The following is a 20,691-nucleotide window of genomic DNA, read 5'->3' as shown; positions in this document are numbered from 1 at the left end:
TCTATTTTCTCCATCTTTTCCTACTTGGCCAAACTGTACCCCTCCGCAGTGTCCTCATTTCACCTTCGCAGTTTATTTTCGCCAGCTATCTTTATATCAGCAAATTTAGCGATCATCTCTTTGGTTCCTTTATCCACGTTACTTATATCGATTGTAAATAGGTTTTTAAAATTTGTTCATGGGATGTAAACATCAGCTGTGCCAGTGTTAATTGCCTAGAAGACAGTTAAGAGTCAACCACATTGCTATGGGCGTCGAGTTGAATATAGGCTATACTGGTGAAAGATGGCAGATTTCCTTCTGGGCTTTAATGAACCATACATATATATATTTTTAAATTATCTTTTTTTATTCTAAATTTTAATTAAATTCAAGGTCAGCCATCTGTAATGTTGGGATTCGAACCCATGACCTCAGAATGTTAGCCTGGGTATCTGGATTACTAGTCCAGTGGCATTACCATGATGCCCCTGCCTTGAGATTGAAGCCTCAGCACTGATCCCTATGCACACCTTTCATTACATCCTACCAATCAGTTTGCCATCTGTTTCCTATTAGCTAGCCAATATAATGTCAATATGTTGCACACTACATAATGAGCTTCCTACCTCAGCTTTTAAGGGCTCTTGTAGTACAATGATGGTGTCTCTACCTCTTAGACAGAAGTACTGGGTTGAAGTTCCACCTATTCCAGAGATATGTCATAACATATTTGAATAGGTTCATAAAAATATTTACACCATGCGCTATTACTTTACACAACTTTTAAGGCACTTTATTACAGGCCTTGTGGAAATCTAAGTACCGTATATCCACTGGCGCTCTTATCCACTACATGTTACTTCCTGAAAGGACTTCAATAAATTGATTAAGGACAGTTTTCCATTTTACAATTTGTTGTTGACTGTACCTGATGATCTTGGACTTTTCCAATTACCTTGCTATACTATGGGGAATTTTGTATAGTTAGAGCTAATGCACCAAGTATCTCAGCCTTTTTTTTAAAGACTTGAAGATGAAATCCATGAGCACATGAGGACCTATCAACCCCTGTTCAAATTATCACATTCTGTGTGGAGATAGTTTGTGATATGGTGGTGTTATTTTGAAACTTGGTTCAAAGTAGAGAGACCCATATTCAAATTTTTAAAATTTTTATTTCTATATTGTGATTAAGAAGGATATAGTTTGTGTCATTTTAGATTGGGTCTGTGAATGGTATGGGTTTGTCTGGAAATTTTCTTGTTTATATTTAATTAAGGCTTCTTAAAATTAAATACCCTTGAGGTGAATAGTTGAATTCTTTAGAAAACAAGGCTAGAGGAAGCAAAAAAGTCATTTACAAAAGTTTACATCATTTTGTAGCCCATTGTAATGTTATTAAATTGTTTATTTTTTTAATTTTGTAATATATACTTTCATTTCAGGGATAAAATGCTTCCAGAGCGGACAGGAGTACATACCATCCAGTTTGTGTATTCACAGGACAAGACAGTGCTCTGTGGTGAACAGGTGTGATATTGTTCCAGCCAAGTTAGGAAGGGTGGACTGACCTCTTTCTTTATCCCACTCTTTCACTGACCACAACAAAGTTTGAATTTAAAAGATAGGTGATATTGCCAATTATATATAAAATTATATATAGGTCAGTAACAGAAATGAATGAGCCAGGTTTGTTAACAAATAGCCAGTTAATTGCAGAATAAAGTGAACTTGCCCAAGTGGAGGTTATTTTAAATCATGCAAATATGCCCAGCTATCCTCCTTGAAAAACAATATACACTATTACCTTGAGGTAAGGGGGAAGGGTGTTGGTGGGATGGGGATGGGTGGTGAGAGAAAACTCTGTAGCGTGTTAAAAGTACTTTGCCCCTTCACAGTTGAATTCTGACAAATTAAGGCATTTCTAGATTTTTTTTCCCAAAGTGGGGCTGTAGCCAAAGACATTTTCTACGCAAGTTGTCACTGGGGTTTCTTCCTTGACCATTTATGATTGATTGAACTCTTTATGGAGACAGCATTAAGGGTTTAGACCTCTTTAAGAGTCCTCCATTAGTGATGATGTGTTTTAGTTTTTTTTGCACTAAAAAAAAAGTGAGTTTTCAGAAAGAAATTTGACGCAAGTTTTTTTCAGACTTTGTTTGCACCCACAAATGTCATGTGACTTCTGACACTTAGGCTTGTTGACGTTATAAAAGCAACTTGTGTCCTTTATAAATGCAGCATTTTTGCTATTGTCACCTGTGCCCTTGGCTTTAGAAATACCTGATATTCACAATCTGAAAGCAGGTCGAACTCTTCGTCAGAACGGAATGCTAAGTTATTCAACATTCTGAAAAGATGAGGAAATTGACAGAGAATTCCAAGATATCTGGTTGTGATGAAGGAACAGCGCTCCAGACTATAACCTGGTGGTGTGATTTTTAATTAGGATTATCAGATCATTCATAATCTCATCAGATGGCAAAGCAGACTAGATGCTCCTAAATTTTATGGTCTCATAGTGATCTTAGAGTCCAGAACTTAGTAAGCAAGGTGGGGTCAGAGGATTAGAGAATTGCAGATGTTTTACCTTTGTTCAAAAAATTGTGTAATGTTATTCCGTCGAATATATAACCAGTCAGTTTAATTTATAGAAGCATTAATGCTAAACGCAATTAGTAATTTGGGCAAAGTCAGAAGTTACGTGACACCATGTTACAATCTAGCAAGTTTATTTGAAATCGCAAGCTCTTGGAGCAATGCTCCTTCGTCACATGAAGTGATTTCAAATAAACTTGTTGGATTATAACCTGGCATCGTGTGACATCTGACTTTGTCCACCCCAGTCCAAAACTGGCACGTCTACGTCATAGAAATTTGAACACATTAATTAAGCAAAGTCACCATTATTTGTCAATGTAAATTGTGGTTAACTAGCTTTTGTTTTTTCTTACATATAAGTATGAACTTTTAAAAGGCATTTGATAAAATGCAATGTAACAGGTTTGTGAACAAATTTTGAAGCCCAGCTTTTTTTAAAACATTATATTCATGACCACCAGGCATTACAGTTAATGAAATTGTTTTGAATGATAGTCACTGTTTTAATGTTAGATATATAGCAATTTGCTCCCATATCTCTCAAACCTGCAGAGAAGGTTTGAGAGATAATAACAAGACAATCTGTTTTGTGATGTTGATTGAGTCAATATTGGTCAAGAAATAGGAGCTAACTCTTTGCACCTTTTCAAATATTGTTAGGGGACTTGTGTATTCAAACAAGTACTGAAAATGTGTTGCTGGAAAAGCGCAGCAGGTCAGGCAGCATCCAAGGAGCAGGAGAATCGACGTTTTGGGCATGAGCCCTTCTTCAGGAAGCTCGCTTCCAAATTTTAACCTATTCAAACAAGTAGGCAGTTAGGTCTTCTGTTTGACATCTCAATTGAAGGATGGCACTTTTCCTAGCTCAGCAGTCTGTCAGTCCCTCCTTGTATGTCAGTGGACCTTGAACCCAGAACCTTGTGATTCAGAGGCAAGAGGGCTATCAACTGAAAGCCACTTGACAAAAATAATTTGAAATGGAGACTAATATCATGAAAGAGAATTTGGCTACCTTGGAGGAGGCCAAGGACCTGCATGTCCTTGGCGAGTGTTCAGCCACAGGGCGGTTGGGTTGGTTGGTGCGGGTGTCCCAGTGGTGTTCTCTGAAACTTTCCGCAAGTAGTCGGCCACATCGGGTGCAGCGGATGCAGTAAATGATGTATGTGGAGGTGCAGGTGAATTTGTGACGGATATGGAAGGATTCCTAGGGGCCTTGGAGGGAAGTGGGGGGGGGAGGTGTGGGCACAAGTTTTGCGGTTGCAAGGGAAGGTGCCAGGAGTGGAGGTTGGGTTGGTGGGGGGTGTGGACCTGACGAGGGAGTCACGGAGGGAGTGGTCTTTCCGGAACACTGATAGGGGAGGGGAGGGAAATATATCCTTGGTGGTGGGGTCTGATTGGAGGTGGCCGAAATGATGAAGGATGGTACGATGTATCTAGAGGTTGGTGGGGTGGTAGGTGACGACCAGTGGGGTTCTGTCCTGGTGGCAATTGGAGGGGTGGGGTTCAAGAGCGGGAAATGCGGTGGAGAGCATCGTCAACCACGTCTGAGGGGAAATTGCGGTCTTTGAAGGAAGAGGCCATCTGGGTTGTTCGGTATTGGAATTGGTCCTCCTGGGAGCAGATGTGGTGGAGGCGAAGGAATTGGGAATATGGGGTGGCGCTTTTACAGGGGGCAGTGTGGGAGGAGGTGTAATCTAGGTAGCTGTGGGTATCGGTCGGTTTATAGTAAATGTCCGTGTTGAGTCGGTTGCCCGAGATAGAAATGCAGAGGTCTAGGAAGGGGAAGGAGGAGTCTGAGATGGTCCAGGTTAATTTGAGGTCAGGGTGGAAGGTGTTAGTAAAGTGGATGAACTGTTCAACCTCCTCGTGGGAGCACGAGGTAGTGCCGATACAGTCATCGATGTAGCAGAGGAAAAGGTGGGGGGTGGTGCCAGTGTAGCTGTGGAAGATGGACTGTTCCACATATCCGATGATGAGGCAGGCATAGCTGGGGCCCATGTGGGTGCCCATGGCTACTCCTTTGGTTTGGAGGAAGTGGGAGGATTGAGGAATCTACAAAAAAACGGACAGATAACCCAGGTCTGACCTACAAAGAATGAAATCTGAAAGCAACAACACCCCCAGATTCTATGGACTACCCAAAGTGCACAAACCAGACATCCCACTCAGACCCATAGTATCACTACCAGGGACACCATCACACAAACTGGCTAAAGAACCACAGCAGAAACTGAAACACCTGATGAGCGGATCCAGTCAATCTATACAATCGACACAGGAATTCTTGGACATCATCAGAAATATACACATAGACAAGGAAGAAACTATGGTCTCATTCGATGTAACGGCACTGTTCACCTCCATCGACAAAACACTAGCCAAAGAAACAACAGCCAACCTGCTGGACAGACATAACAGACAACAGGACGTTGACCCTATCAACAAAGACGACATACTTAAACTACTGGACTTGTGCCTCACAACACACTTCACATTCAACAACCAAATATACGAACAAATTAACGGAACACCCATGGGCTCACCGATCTCTGGACTCATAGCAGAAGCAGTAATGCAAAGGTTAGAACAAACAGTCTTACCACAACTTCAACCCAAACTCTGGGTCAGATACGTGGATGACACCTTTGTAATAATTAAAAACATAGAAATAGAGAACACACACCAGATCATCAACGCCACACTCACAGGAATCCGATTCACTAGAGAGGAAGAAAAGGACAACTAACTCCCATTCCTAGACGTGATGGTACATAGAACACCGAACGGAGAATTCACCACAAAGGTTTACAGGAAAGCCACACACAGACCAAGTCCTAAACTATGAAAGCAACCACCCCAACACGCACAAACGAAGTTGCATCAGGACACTATTCAAAAGGGTCACAACACACTGCAGCACACCAGAACTACAAAAAGAGGAACACCTGTACAAAGTATTCGCCAAAAACGGATACCCTCACAATTTCATCAACAGATGCCTAAGGGAGAGACAACGGAACGAAGACATGCTGCAACCCAAAGGACTAGCCACACTACCATACATCAGGAGCATTTTTGAACTGACAGCCAGACTACTGCGACCACTAGGACTCATAACAGCACACAAAATGGCACTCATCCACAGACTCTATCAACAAACACATCGACCTGGACCCAATATACCGGCCACTACAGCAAACAGCTCGAACTGACAACCGGAAGCGGAAGAGACAGGCCACTATAAATGCCGGAGGAAACAGCACAGAAGCGCTTCACAGGAGGCTCCCAAGCACTGAGGATGTCACCTAGACAGGGGACGAAACGTTTGCAAGACAAATTCCCAGCTCGGCGAACAGAACCACAACAACGAGCACCCGAGCTACAAATCTTCTCCCAAACTTTGAATTGGAAAGAGAACTTGTTCAGGGTGAGGACCAGTTCAGTCAGTCGAAGGAGGGTGTCAGTGGAAGGGTATTGGTTGAGTCGGCGGGAAAGGAAGAAGCGGAGGTCTTTGAGGCCTTTGTGATGTCCATGGTGAAGATAAGGCGTTGGGGGCCAGGGATGCGAAAATCGTGGAGGGCGTGGGTGGTGTCCTGAACGTAGGTTGGGAGTTCTTGGACTAAGGGGATCAGGACTGTCAAGGTATGCAGAGATGAGTTCGGTGGGGCAGGAGCAGGGTGAGACAATGGGTCGGCTGGGGCAGTCAGGTTTGTGTATTTTGGGTAGGAGGTAGAAACGGGCGGTGTGATTGGTTGTGGGACTATGAGGTTGGAGGCAGTGGATGGAAGATCCCTGAGGTGATGAGGTTATGGATGGTCTGGGAGATGATGGTTTGGTGGTGGGAGGTGGGGTCATGGTCAAGGGAGTAGTAGGAGGAGGTGTCCGCGAGCTGGCGTTTAGCCTCAGCAATGTAAAGATCGGTGTGCCAAGCTACCACCGTGTTTCCCTTGTCTGCCGGTTTGATAGTGAGGTTGGGGTTGGAGTGGAGGGCTGCATGTTGCGAGGGTGAGAGGTTGGAGTGGGTAAGAGGGGTGGACAGGTTGAGGCGGTCAATGTTGCGGCAGCTGTTGGCTATGAAGAGATCGAGGGCGGGTAAGAGGCCAGCACAGGGTGTCCAGGTGGATGGGGTGTGCTGGAGACGGGAGAAGGAGTCGTCAGAGGTTGGACGAGAATCCTGGTTGAAGAAGTAGGCGTGGAGGCGAAGGCGGCGGAAGAATTGTTCGATGTCTCGCCACGTGTTGAACTCATTAATCCGGGAGCTCTTAAAGGAAGATGAGGCGCTCTTCCTCCAGGCGTCGTGTTGCCATGGTCTGGTCTGGCCTAGGAACCCTCCAACCACAAGGGATGAATGCAGATTTCTCCAGCTTCCTCATTTCCCCTCCCACCCACCTTATCTCAGTCCCAACCCTCGGACTCAGCACCGCCTTCTTGACCTGCAATCTTCTTCCCGATCTCTCCGTCCCCAGCCCCTCTCTGGCCTATCACCCTCACCTTAACCTCCTTCCACCTATCGCATTCCCAACGCCCCTCCCCCAAGTCCCTCCTCCCTACCTTTTATCTTGGCCTGCTTGGCACACCTTTCTCATTCCTGAAGAAGGGCTTATGCCCAAAACATCGATTCTCCTGCTCCTTGGATGCTGCCTGACCTGCTGCGCTTTTCCAGCAACACATTTTTCAGCTCTGATCTCCAGCATCTGCAGTCCTCACTTTCTTCTACCTGTAACCCTTGAGTTCCTTCTTATTAAAGAACCTATCTATCTCTGTCTTAGATATATTCAATGACTTGGCCTTCAGAGCCTTCTGTGACAATTAATTCCATCGATACACCACCCTCTTGCTAATTTTTCCTCCTCCGTTCTCAAGGTTAATTCCTTCACTCTGAGGCTGTGCCTTGTTTCCTAATCTCTCTTTCGAATGGGAGAACTTTCTCCATGACAGCTGTATCAAGGCCTGTCAGTATTCTGTAGATTTCAGTGAGATCACCACCTCGTACTTCTAAACTCCCAAGTACAGACCCAGAGTGTTCAACTGCTCCTCATATATGGTAAGCTATTCATTCCTGGGATCATTCATGTGAATCTCCTCTGGACCCTCTCCAAATCCAAGGATACACAAAGTGGAGTTCCCCAAGTTTTGGATTTAGGACCACTGCTTTTCTTGATATGAGCTGATTAATTAGACCTCTGGTGTACAGGGCACAATTTCAAAATTTACAAAGTACATAAAACTTTCTGACTTGTAAGGACAATAGTGATTGACTGGAGAAATAGATACATGGCTGAATATAGTCTGGTAGAGTGGGAACTAACTGAATGCTGATAAGTGTGAAGTAATATATCTTGGTAAGAAGAATGAGGAACAGCAGTAGAAAATAAATGGGTGAGGAATGGAGGGTCATCATCCATCACAAATTGTTGACGTTTGCATGGCAGGTTGCAAAAACAATTAACAAGGCATATGAGGTCTTGAGCTTTATAATTCAAAGTAAAAAGTTTATACCTTTCATAAAATGCTGACTTGGTCTGAACTTAAATATTGTGCCCCATTCTTGGTACCACTTTAGGAACGATATGATGGAATTCAAGAGGGTGCAGAGAAGGTTTGAGAGATGTCAACTATAGATAGAATTGGCACTGTTGTGGTGCAATGACCCTACCTTTGAGCCAGGCGCCCAAGTTCAAGTCCCACCTGTTCCAGAGATGTGTTACGACATCTTCAGATTGATTGAAAGAAAATTAGAATTGGGTAGTTGGGCTGTTTTCTTCAAAAGAAAAAGTTGAGAGTAGCTTTGATAGAGATGCTAAAGATCATGAGCTATGAGACAAATTCTTCCCATCAATTACTTCTGGATCATGAGCAAAAGGATAGAAATTTACTGTGGCAAAAGAATTGGCATGAGCACTATTTTGACAGAATGGGTAGAATCTGTAACACACTGCCGAAAAGTGTGGTGATAGCACACTCAATTCTGACTTTCAAAAGGAAATTGAAAGCTACTCAGGAGAAAACTACTGGGGAAAAGTGGTGTATAACCAATTGACACAGTATGCCCTAATCAGTGCATCCAGTGCTACAGCCATTCTAATTCTACCTTCTGTGCCATTTGCTTCATTCTAGATCACTTTCCATGTGGTACCAGGTGAACCAGTTAAATTAATGCCAGAAGAGCAGCCAGCCACTCCTACTGTTTCAAATGTCCGTGCTGTGACTCATCGTACCTTGGTCAAAAGCTTGTGTCTAAAAGTCATGGTAATAAAATTATTTTGTTCCAGTATTAAGTGCAAATAGTCATTCCTTTTCTATCATATTTCATTGTTCTTTGTATGTCAACAATTCTTTAAATTTTGCCCATTGCTTGTGAGCCTATATAGTGATTTTCAATAGATTAATTGCAGAGACTATCACAGCTGAGCCGGGTTCTGCTTTCATCCAATGTCCTTATGACAGTGTCCACATTTTCCTGACAAGGTTCACTAAATTGCTGTCAGGAAGGTAAAACCAGGTAAATTATGCACTACTGTGGACCACTTCTAAAGTCTGAATGTTTGAATCTGTGCAAATGGTTGGTTCTTGCTGTAAAATGTTGTTTGAATATTTGAAGAAAGAGCAATCCAGTGTGGAGAGAGATTTTCTGGCCATAATCAGAGAGCAGAAAGATGGAATTAGACAACAGCAAGGCATTGACAAGGGGTGGTGTATTTAACTATCAAAAGTCTGGCCAATTATCTCACCTGATGAAGGGGTAGTGCTCAGAAAGCTTGTGATTTCAAATAAGCCTGTTGGACTATAACCTGGTGTCGTGCAACTTCTGACTTTGTCCCACCCCAGTCCAACAACAGCACCTCCACATCATGGAAAGTCTGGTCTGGTTAATAAGTAGCTATACAATATTATCATTGTGTAGTTTTCCTTTAGCTACGATATCACTTTGAAAAAGTAATAGAGAGTATCTGGAGTTTGCTGTGTCAGCCAGCATTTAGAGGGGTTGGGAGAGCAGAAGTGCTAATCTTAGAACGGATGTGAGAGAAATCTGACTGGATACAACATGAGTGCTTAGCAGATATTTAGAAGGTATGGCATGAAGGAGAGTGCAGCAAGTGACATAGAGTGCAAAAGTAAGGAAGTAGTGATGAGTCTTTGGAGGATTTTGTCCAATTCTTGGCACTGCTTTTGAGGAAGAAGGTGAAGGTATTCGAGGGTATGCAATACAGAACTGATTTAGAAAATAGACCCAGAGATAAGGGTCCTCCGATTTTTGTGTGGTTTAAAGAAACTAATGCAGTACTCCGAGATGAAAAGAGTGAGAGGAGCTTTTATAAAAGCATTCAATATCATAATGGAGCTCAGCAAAGTAGATAGGGAGAAACTGTTCCTGTTGATGGAAGACTTGAGAAGCTTAGAATGATGATTTAAAGTAATTGGTAGAAGAATCAAAGGCAGCATGAGGAAAAGCATTCTTCATCTAAGTGAGTTTTTAGGATCTGGAATACACTGCTCAAGACTGGGTGAGGGGAAAATCCCATCATGGCTTTTGAAAGGAAATTGGACAATGGCCTGATGAGAGAGAGTTTTCAGATTACAGGGAAAGGGCAGGTAAATGGATGTAACTTAATTACTCTCGCAAACAACTGACACCAACACAGGCTAAATGGCTCCTTGTCTGTATCCAATGTACAGAAATCATGAGCTTGCATATGCTAGAAGGGCAGGGCAAAGACAGCAATTTAAAGAGGTGATTATTTGTAAATTCCAATATTACCTTTACACTCCATGAAGTAGGTAGTTTTAGCAGAGGTAAGCAAGAGATGACGCTTTGAAGTGCTCCAGCCAGATCTCACCTGTGTGTGGTAATGCCAGTTTGATGCCTGGTTTTACAGCTATACAAAGGTAATGCTTGGGACAGGGGTACAGTGGAGACTTGGGGACTAAAGTTGAAGCAGGGGAAATAGTTATGCAAATTATAAGGGTAGATAGTTGGGAGTTTGGAAGTGGAGCTGTGACTGATTTTTAGGATATTTTTCTAGTGACAGATGAAAGGAGAAAAGGAAAGGGATTTGTAAATGGTGTGCAATGCACAGTAGTTGTTAAAAGTTTTATTATTGTCTGAGATCGTGAAACTGAAGATCATAACTGGTATTGTGATATCCCTTTAAGTAGTATCTGGTGTAGAACATGTGCCTTGTAGCCATTGCCTGTCCAAATTGCATTAAATAATATGAAGGAGTGCAGTTGAGCTTCTGTAACAAACCACCTCATTCAACAATCACGTAATATTTCTTCAGATAAATGGAACTTGTGTCCATTCCTGATGTTACCAGACAGCTGAGTTTCTTTACCACCTCCAGTTTTATGTCTGATCTCCAGCACCTACAATATTTTGCTTCTATTGACTAATTTGAGAGATTGTTGTTTAAAGAAACACAAAATCACAGCAGTAGGAAGTTTGGAGGAGCTATATGACTTGTCAATCAGAAGGCTTGTGGGGAGTGAGGATAGGAGAATAAATTTAGAAGCAAGAAGAATAGAGCTGTTCGTTGACAGGACTAATTAAAGTCAGATTTTTTCTGAACTAAGTTTGTTTTCCTTGCCATCATTTTTAAACAAAAGAATCATTTTGCTGGGCAGACATCTACATTCATTTGAATATATAGAGATTATTTGTTTATTAATACATTTACCAATATAGTGCATTGAAATTTTCTTCATTTTGTTCAATTAGGATGAATATAACAATCCAACTGGAGAGGATATTTGTGGCAAGTTGGTGGTTACGATTAGAAGTGCAACTGAAGATGAGAGTGAGGTTCCTCAGTTTCAGGGAAAACTCAGCAGTTTGGAGTTTGAGCTCAACCAAGGATCTTCTGTTATTTCTGTAAGTTTAACTTGGTTTGACCAATCTACTAAAAGACTGCTGACTGGGGTAGTTAATTTGATTATTTCAGGGCTGAAATATTAGCCTTATCTTGCTGCTGCCAGATGTGAAGAGCATTTCCAGCATTTTTCTAAAATTTTGTTTTCAAAGTTTATATTACCTCATTCCCATTTTAGCTTCATTTGCCAAAAGCTTTTCTGATTTCCTCTTGATTTTGGCTTCTTTCCATTTCTTCTGAACCTTTACCCAAGAAGTATTTGTGCTTATGAAACATTTATTTGAACCATGTCCCAATGACTCTTGACTATTTTAAGAAAATTTAAGTGCCACCTTTTCTCTCTCTTGTCCTCTTCATAACCTCTTCCCCATCCACCAACCCATGCTTTTTTATAAGTTTGTTTCTCATTTTATTTCCTGTTCTTGGTTTTCAATGTTGCAGCTTTTAAGTTACTTACAGATTTCCTTTAGCTGTGTGTCTCTTCCTGGCATTTCAAGAAGCAATTAGTATCCCACCACTGCAACTAAATTAATTTGTATGTCTGTGTGCACTGAAGTGACTCTTGCACCCTTTACTGGATGTGTGTATGTCTACATTTGTCCCATCCTGTATCTGTGGAAATGAAAAAGAAATTATACAATTCTACAATTTTATGCCATTTGTAGGAAACTGTGCAAAGTTCCTTTGTAATAAGAATTTGGTTATTTTCTGCATGGGAGCATTCCTCAAATGCAGCTCAAGTATGAAATTTGATCTGACAGGTTTTTCTTTTTACAAAATCTGTTCAGTCATGTTATAAATGCTGGCGAGTGATTTTGCAGTCAGTGTTCAAGAGCAAAGCTTCAGAATCTATAAAATAGACTTGTATGTTATTCATTCATTTAGTCTACATTGCATTTACTATCCTGATTTTCCATCTTCAGATTATACATTGGAATTCATGAAACTTGAGATGGACAAGAAAGCGTGCAAGGAAGCTTATGATGAGAGTGCCTTACTGTAACTTTGAAGGGAATACTTCAGTCTGTAGTCATTGAAATTAATAGAAATTGAATTACTAATTTTTGAAACCAACTAGTAGTCCTAAACATTGTGTCTTTAATTCCTTTACAATCAAAATTTATTTGGTCAAAAAAAAAATCTGCATCCGCATAAAATAATTTTCCACCCTCTCCTGTACCTAATCCTATGATTTCAGTGAACATAAATTGTTTACTAATCTTTGAACTTTAATTTTTTTTTTGTTTACTTTTATTCCTCTTTAATAGAACTTGGTGCTGGCAGAAAACTGTCCTGGTAGGGATAGTACTGAATATATGCTGATTTTTGAACCGACTATTTCAAAACCCGTCAAGCGGAATCCTTTACCTCCATACATTTTATCATTTATGTTTTATAATGGTAAGCATAAAGCAGCCTGTATAGTTTGCTTATTTACCAAGAACTTGAAATGTTGTGGCTTATTTAGTTAACGTGAAAATGTTCCAGCTAGCTCATTGTTTACCTCATTACAAATATTTGAGGTTGACTCAGGCCTTTTGTCATATCAGTGAGAAAAATAAACAGTAAGGAGTCATGAATGAAAAGGTTATGCCAGGTTGTGATCTATGGTTCAAATCAATCTGGTTCCAGGATTAGTTTATCTTATTTATTCCAAGCCAGCTGATTTTAGTAGTGGTAGGTATAAGGAAAGCTTTTAATTCAAACTTCAGTTTTTTTAAGCAATAAAAATCTGTTTTTGGTCATGATTTTGTCAGTGTTAATCTTGTTTTATTATTTGAAAAACCAAATAGCCTTTGTCATATAACGCGCCTAGAATGGAAAAGTACAATATTCTAAGTTTGCAAATTTTTTAGGGAAAGACTTAATTTGCTTATAGTTAAGCACAGCTCCTGAAGAAAAACAAAATGTAACACATCTGAAATGTAGCATCTTTTTTAAAAAAGACTTGTTGCTTATGATTACCGATGCAAATGGTTAAAAGTATAATTTATCCAAAATTTAATTTTGAGTCATACAGCACAGAAACAGACCCTTTGGTCCAACCAGTCTATGGCAACTATAATCACAAACTAAACAAGTCTTATCTGCCTGTGCTTGGTCGATATCCCTCCAAAACATTTCTTATTCATATACTTATCTAAATGTCTTCTAAACATTATAACTGTACTTGCATTCATTACTTTCTCTGGAAGTTCATTCCACTCACCATTCACTGTATATAAGAAAAAAAGACCCTCATGTCTTTGTAAAATCTTTCTCCCCTTACCTTAAAAAAAATGCCCCCTGCCATTCGCCTTATCTATACCCATAACGATTTTATAAACCTCTGTAAAGTTACCCCTCAAACCCCTATGGTCCAGTCAAATTCCCAGCCTATCCCATGTTGCATCTATGTAAAAACCTTGTTAGGCCACATTTGGAGTGTTGTGTACAGTTTTGGTCACCACACGATCAGAAGGACTTGGAAGCTTCTGAGATAGTGCAGAGAAGGTTCACCAGGATGTTGCCTTGTCTCGAAGGCATTGGCTATGAGGAAAGACTAAAACGACTGGGATTGTTTTCACTGGAAAGAAGGCAACTGTGAGGAGACCTGACAGAGGTTTGCAACATTGAGAGGAATGGATAGGATGGACAGTCAGCTGCTTTTACCCCAGGGTTGAAGTTTCAATTACAAGGAGGCACTGGTTCAAAGTGAGAAAGAGAAAGTTTAAGGGAGATGTACAAAAGAAGTTTTGCAAGCAGTGGATGATAAGAACCTAAACATACTGCTTGAAGAGGAGGTGGAAGCAGGCGATATTTAAGAGGTATCTGGATGGTTACATGAATAAGGAGGGAATATAGGCCAAATAAGGGTAGAATTTTTTTTAGTTTAGGTTAGGGCATGATCAGCACAGGCTTGGAGGGCCAAATAGCCTGTTCCTGTGCTGTTCTTCTGTTTTGTTTTTTTATCCAGCCTTTCCTTATAACAAAAACCCTCCATTCCTGGCAACATCCTGGTAAATCTTTTCTGAGCCCTCTCCAGAGTAATGATACCCTTTCTGTAATAGGACAACTAGAACTGCACACTGTACTCCAGAAGAGACCTTACTCGCTTCCTGTACAACCTTAAAATAATTTTCCAATTCCTATACTCAAAGGTCTGAGCAATAAAGGCAAGTGTGCTAAATGCGTTCTTAACAACCCTACCTATATATAATGCAAACGTCAAGGAGTTATGTATTTGAATCATTAGATCTCTCTGTTCTACTCTACCCAGGGCCCTACTTTTAATTTTTTAAGTCCTGTTTTGTTTGTTTTACCAAAATACAATACCTTGCATTTATCCAAATTAAACGCCATCTATCACTCTTGAGCTCATTGACCCAACTGATCAAGATCCCTTCATAATCTTAGATAACCTTCTTCATTGTCCATTTTACCACCAATCTTGCTCATCTGCAAACTAATTTACCATGCCTTCTATATTCTCCTCTAAATCATTTATATAAATGACAAACAAAAGTGGATCCGGCACCTATCCCCGTGGAACACTGCTGGTCACAAGCCTGCAGTCGGAAAAACAACTCTGCACCATCGCTCTGTCTCCTGTGGTTAATTCAATTTTGTATCCAGTTGGCAAGCTCACCCTGAAATCCCATGTGATCTAACTTTACTAATTAGTCTACCAAGCACAACTTCATCAAAGGCTTTACTAAGGTCCAAGTAACAATGTTTACTGCTAAGTAATGGTATTAGTGGCATTTCTAACTGTTCTTGAAATGCATGTCTTCTAATTGGTTGACAGAATCAGCAAAAGCTTGATCCAAAATTGAGAAACATAATTCTGTTTTTTTAAAAAATGCAATCCACCCTTGAAATGAGATTCAATTTGGCATATTGAAATAGGTGGCAATATTTTTCTTCACAGATTTTAAGAAACAGCAACAGATGACAACTTTGACGAAAGAGAAGGATCAACTCTCCCTATCCATTATTGCATACAGGAGTTTATTTGACACCACCAATCAACTAATCAGTGAAATGAAGTGTAAGCTACATTATATATAGATTTATATTTGTCATTCATAAATTTGCATATGAAGAAAGTTGATCTGTTTATTTGAAAGATTAGCACTGCAAGTGTCAATCATTGTATATAGAAGTGTACTAGCTACTGGAGGTCAGTTGAATTACTTCAAAGCAGCGAGATGTAACAACTTAAAATGAGAAATGTTTCCAACAGATCAAATTTAATCCACTTGTAAATGAGATCAATTTTAATGATATAAATGTAACATACTGTTTCATTACTTTTTTTATTAAAATGACCTCAACATCTTTTCCTAACAGTGACTGCCTGTATCCTGCAAGTACTCCAAAATGAACATAAAATATTAAATGTGTTGGCTGAATGATATTGCTTCCTATGGAACAATTTGTACTAATATTATCACTTCTTAACTGAAGCTAGGTTATATCTAAAATATTAACCTTTCATTAGAAAGATTGACCTGGATTTGACTGATATTGGAAAAGCTGTAGTACTGGCCACCAATCTCAAAGAAAGTTGCCCATTAAGATGTATGAATCTCTGGTTCTGTATTTTCTCTTTCCTATTGTTGGTTTGAATGTGGTACCTAGGGGAATCTCCAGAAATCTAGCAGGTGATATCATCAAACAGTGCAAGCAGCCAATCATATTGTTGTATTCTCAGACAGCAAGGCAAAATTTTCCTTCACTTGTTAATATCTTACTAAGATGTAAAGTTTGTAACCTACAGATGGGATTCCCATGAACATAAAGAAATCCCATATTTTCAAAATAATCAATGAAAAATTTGATATTCCACAGGAATGACAAGTTTAAATCTTTCATGAAATTCTTTGAGATTTATACAAGTGCATTTAATTAACGATTTCTACTTGGTTGAAATTAGGACTCATTTAAGCTTTCCATGGGGTTTGTTATTAAAGTGTAGTTTGAGAAGTAAAGAACATTGAATGGTTTTGCTATCATTACCACAGTAAATTGGAATTGTCTTATCAGTTACTGTTTCGTGCACACCCCATCCCAACATGTGCATGTTCAGATTTTTTTGTAATTTTTTTGTATAGTTGTAAACTTTCCCCTTTGTATATAGATTGGCACTAAAAATAAATTTAGGTGTTTCATCCAATTTTGGTGCTAAACTGCAGCATAGAACTTCCCAAATCCACAATCGCTAAAGAGCCGAGTTTATGATGAGTGTATAAAGTCAAATGCCATTTCTGTACAGCTATTCTGAAATAAGCATAAAGGAATATAGTACATCAGAATGGAGGAAGCTTTGCCCATATTCTGTTCTTGCATGACTTGGAATGATTTGGCACTGACAACACTTAACAGTGGGAAAACTTATATAGCCAAGTATAATAGATTACTAAAGAAAACTACGCTGTAAACTATTTGTTTTCTTTTTGTTTTGATTATTTGAAGTATAAAAGAAGCAAGTCAACAATTGATGTGTAGCACAATATTATAGTCATAGTCTACAGCAAAGAAAAAGGCCTTTTTGCCTATCAAGTCTGTGCTAGTTACAACAAGTACCTACCTATTCAAATGTTATTTTCCAGCACTTAGCCTGTCTGTCTTGGCATCACAAGTATTTGTTGAAATACTTCTTCAATGTTATGAAAGTTTCTGCCTCTACCATCCTCACAGGCATCGAGTTCCAGATTCCCACCATCCTCTGGAAGAAAGGTTTTCCCCTATGTAACCTGTAAACCTCCTGCCCTTACCTTAAATCTACGATGATTGGTCACTGATCCCACCACCAAGAGGGGAGGTTCCTTCCACCCATCTATACCCCTCATAATTTTATTCATCTCAATCATATCCCTCTGCTCCATGGCAAACAACCTCAGTCAATCCAACCTTTCCTCATAATCAACACGCTCTAGTCCAGGCAACATCCTGGTAAATTTCTGCACCCTCTGCAATGCAGTCACATCCCTCTTATATGGATTCCAGAACTGAATGCAATACTCTAGTAAAATCAATTTTTTTAATACAGTTCTAGCGTAACCACCCTGTTCTGAAACTCAAAAGGCAGATATTCCATGTGCTTCCTTAAGCACTTTATCTACCTGCCCTACCTTAAGGGATATTATAAACATGCACATTAAGGTCCCTCTGATTCTTGCTGCTAAACAAAAATTGAATGTATGACTTGCAGGTGGATAATTCTTGAGCTCCTAACTGAGCCAACCATTAAAGTAGACCTTTTAACTTAAGTCTGTTAAATTAGCATCTGATTATTGTTGCCGTTCTTTTTCACTCTTGTACAAATTCTGAACAATAACATTAATTCTTGGCCAGTCTCTTCTTTTAGATCGTGTCATTTTCAAAGGCAATTGAGGATGGGCAATAGCAATGACACATTTTTAAAAAATATATCTGGGCACTAGTATGCTTCTGAAAACATAATGCATATTTATGAAGTCTGTTAATCTATAGACCACATATTGCAAATTGTAAAGTTTTTGAGATTTAATTTGTGTAAATATCTGCATTTATTCCAATCATGTTGACTGGCACTGAACGTCATGGAATACCTGACAGTTACATATCCTATCAGGCTGAATACCTGAAGGAACTTGAAGAAATATTAATGTTAATTTACGGTTTTGATGACTAGAGCTTACTGAGAACTAGTATGTGATGCGATAAGTAAGCCTAGAGGTTTACTCAAAGTCCTGGCTATTCCCTTCTCTATTTCGAATACAATAAATTTAGTTGAACCATTGAGTGTTAATTTGACTCCTTCAATAGATCATTATGTAATTTGACTATACTGGACAGAAGACAGACATTCATTGACATCATTCAAATGGTTTACCAATGCAAATAATCTTTCCAAATGTGATTTGGAGAAGGAACAACTAAAGGTTTACCAGATCAAGTACTGAAATTGCAATTTCAAATATTTAGGTCAGGCACATGAAGCTACAGCAAAAGAAGCTCACCTAAGAAATGAACTTCAAAAGCAGAAGATAAATATCGCAGAAGTTTCAACTGTAAGTTGACTTGCATATTTGTTTTGTGTACATATGGCCAATCCCGAAGCGGTTTGATAATCCTCGATCTGTAAATATTAAAGGAAGTACTAGCATCCACACATAGCTGTTACAAATATAGAGTGCTATTGGAAGTCTGAAGAGCTACAAGCAAAATGCAAATCTCCAAATACTTTATCTAGCCAAAGTTTATTTTTCCTCTTTTGATCTACACAGTTGAAAATACAGTAGCATGATGTGGATGTTCTTAGATCAGTTTTACCTCCTTTTGAAATTCCAAGATAATTTTTTGAGTTGTTGAACTGCCTTTTCAACAAAGGAGTTTCCTCCTGAATTGAAAAGTGTGAACCCAAAAAAATTATCTTTGACTTCTGAAAATTGTTTGGAGATGTACAGCATTACCTTTTCATAGACCCTGGATGTAAATACTGTGTGTAGATCTCTGGATTTTCAGCAAGAAAATAAATGACAATTGTGTAGTTTGTGTTTTTACACAAATCTAAAGCATCACCTTGCTATTGCTCTGAAGACTATTCTTAGTATTAAAACACATATCTACCTGTTATAGTTAGTCCAGTATAGAGCAAAACCAATTGCTAAAATAATAATTGTCATGTCGTATATGGAGAAAAAGCAGAGGTTGGCACTAGATAATGATACTTGTTTGAAGAGCTGGTGCAAGCATGATGTGCAGAAACAATTGTGTTTATCTCCCAAAGACTGGGCTTTTCTGTGAAAGACTGACAAAAAGTATAAAATCAAAAGTATTCACCGTGAAAAGTAAATTTATAACCATTCACTTGCATGTTTTTCAACAACTTGATTGCCTCACCTTTGTAATCATAAGAGCCACAGCAACAAAATATAGTTATTCAGTTTCATAGAACATAGAACATAGAACAATACAGCACAGAACAGGCCCTTCGGCCCACGATGTTGTGCCGAACTTCTATCCTAGATTAAGCACCCATCCATGTACCTATCCAAATGCCGCTTAAAGGTCGCCAATGAATCTGACTCTACCACTCCCACGGGCAGCGCATTCCATGCCCCCACCACTCTCTGGGTGAAGAACCCACCCCTGACATCTCCCCTATACCTTCCACCCTTCACCTTAAATTTATGTCCCCTTGTAACACTCTGTTGTACCCGGGGAAAAAGTTTCTGACTGTCTACTCTATCTATTCCTCTGATCATCTTATAAACCTCTATCAAGTCACCCCTCATCCTTCGCCGTTCCAACGAGAAAAGGCCGAGAACTCTCAGCCTATCCTCGTACGACCTACTCTCCATTCCAGGCAACATCCTGGTAAATCTTCTCTGCACCCTCTCCAAAGCTTCCACATCTTTCCTAAAGTGAGGCGACCAGAACTGCACACAGTACTCCAAATGTGGCTTAACCAAAGTCCTGTACAGCTGCAACATCACCTCACGACTCTTGAATTCAATCCCTCTGCTAATGAACGATAATACTCCATAGGCCTTCTTACAAACTCTATCCACCTGAGTGGCAACCTTCAAAGATCTATGTACATAGACCCCAAGATCCCTCTGTTCCTCCACCTGACCAAGAACCCTACCATTAACCCTGTATTCCGCATTCTTATTTGTTCTTCCAAAATGGACAACTTCACACTTGGCAGGGTTGAACTCCATCTGCCACTCCTCAGCCCAGCTCTGCATCATATCTAAGTCCCTCTGCAGCCGACAACAGCCCTCCTCACTGTCCACAACTCCACCTATCTTTGTATCATCTGCAAATTTACTGACCCACCCTTCGACTCCCTCATCTAAGTCATTAATAAAAAGTTAATGTAAGTAAGTTTCACTTACAATTTAAAGAGTATGGGGAATCTGTCTTGCAGATGGAAATTACTGATTAATGAGCTTATAGATGATGCTTATAACATGCTAGTTGTTAGATTTTACTTCATTTGGATCTTATGTTGCTGTATTTTAATAAGGTTTAAAATAATTAAGTGATTTTTTTCCAACTAATTTATTTATTGTCTCAACATTCTGGCAATGCCTTACATTTGGAGAATACTCACATTCTACACTTTCGTTAAGGGCATCACAGTGGCTCAGTGGTCAATACTGCTGCACAGTGCTGGGGACCCAGGTTCAATTCCAGCTTTGGGTGACTGTGTGGAGGTTCTCCTCATGTTTTGCGTGAGATTCCACCACTCTGCTCTGGTTCA

General features: G+C 39.8%; 1 protein-coding gene across 4 annotated transcripts in view; it reads left to right on the top strand.

The window, feature by feature from the left end:
- smchd1 (structural maintenance of chromosomes flexible hinge domain containing 1) overlaps positions 1 to 20,691 on the top strand; it is a 127,899-nt gene that overhangs the window by 86,589 nt on the left and 20,619 nt on the right. For all 4 annotated transcript variants that reach the window (XM_072570385.1, XM_072570384.1, XM_072570383.1 and 1 more), the window contains exons 35-40: positions 1,428 to 1,512; positions 8,701 to 8,832; positions 11,303 to 11,455; positions 12,722 to 12,854; positions 15,364 to 15,483; positions 18,405 to 18,490. In XM_072570385.1, coding sequence (XP_072426486.1) covers positions 1,428 to 1,512; positions 8,701 to 8,832; positions 11,303 to 11,455; positions 12,722 to 12,854; positions 15,364 to 15,483; positions 18,405 to 18,490 — 709 coding nt within the window. The remainder of the gene's footprint in view (positions 1 to 1,427; positions 1,513 to 8,700; positions 8,833 to 11,302; positions 11,456 to 12,721; positions 12,855 to 15,363; positions 15,484 to 18,404; positions 18,491 to 20,691) is intronic.

Source organism: Chiloscyllium punctatum, chromosome 5, assembly GCF_047496795.1.
Source record: "Chiloscyllium punctatum isolate Juve2018m chromosome 5, sChiPun1.3, whole genome shotgun sequence".
Taxonomy (NCBI): Eukaryota; Metazoa; Chordata; class Chondrichthyes; order Orectolobiformes; family Hemiscylliidae; genus Chiloscyllium; species Chiloscyllium punctatum.
The sequence above is the reverse complement of the archived record's forward strand: the minus strand, read 5'-3'. Positions and strand labels throughout refer to the sequence as shown.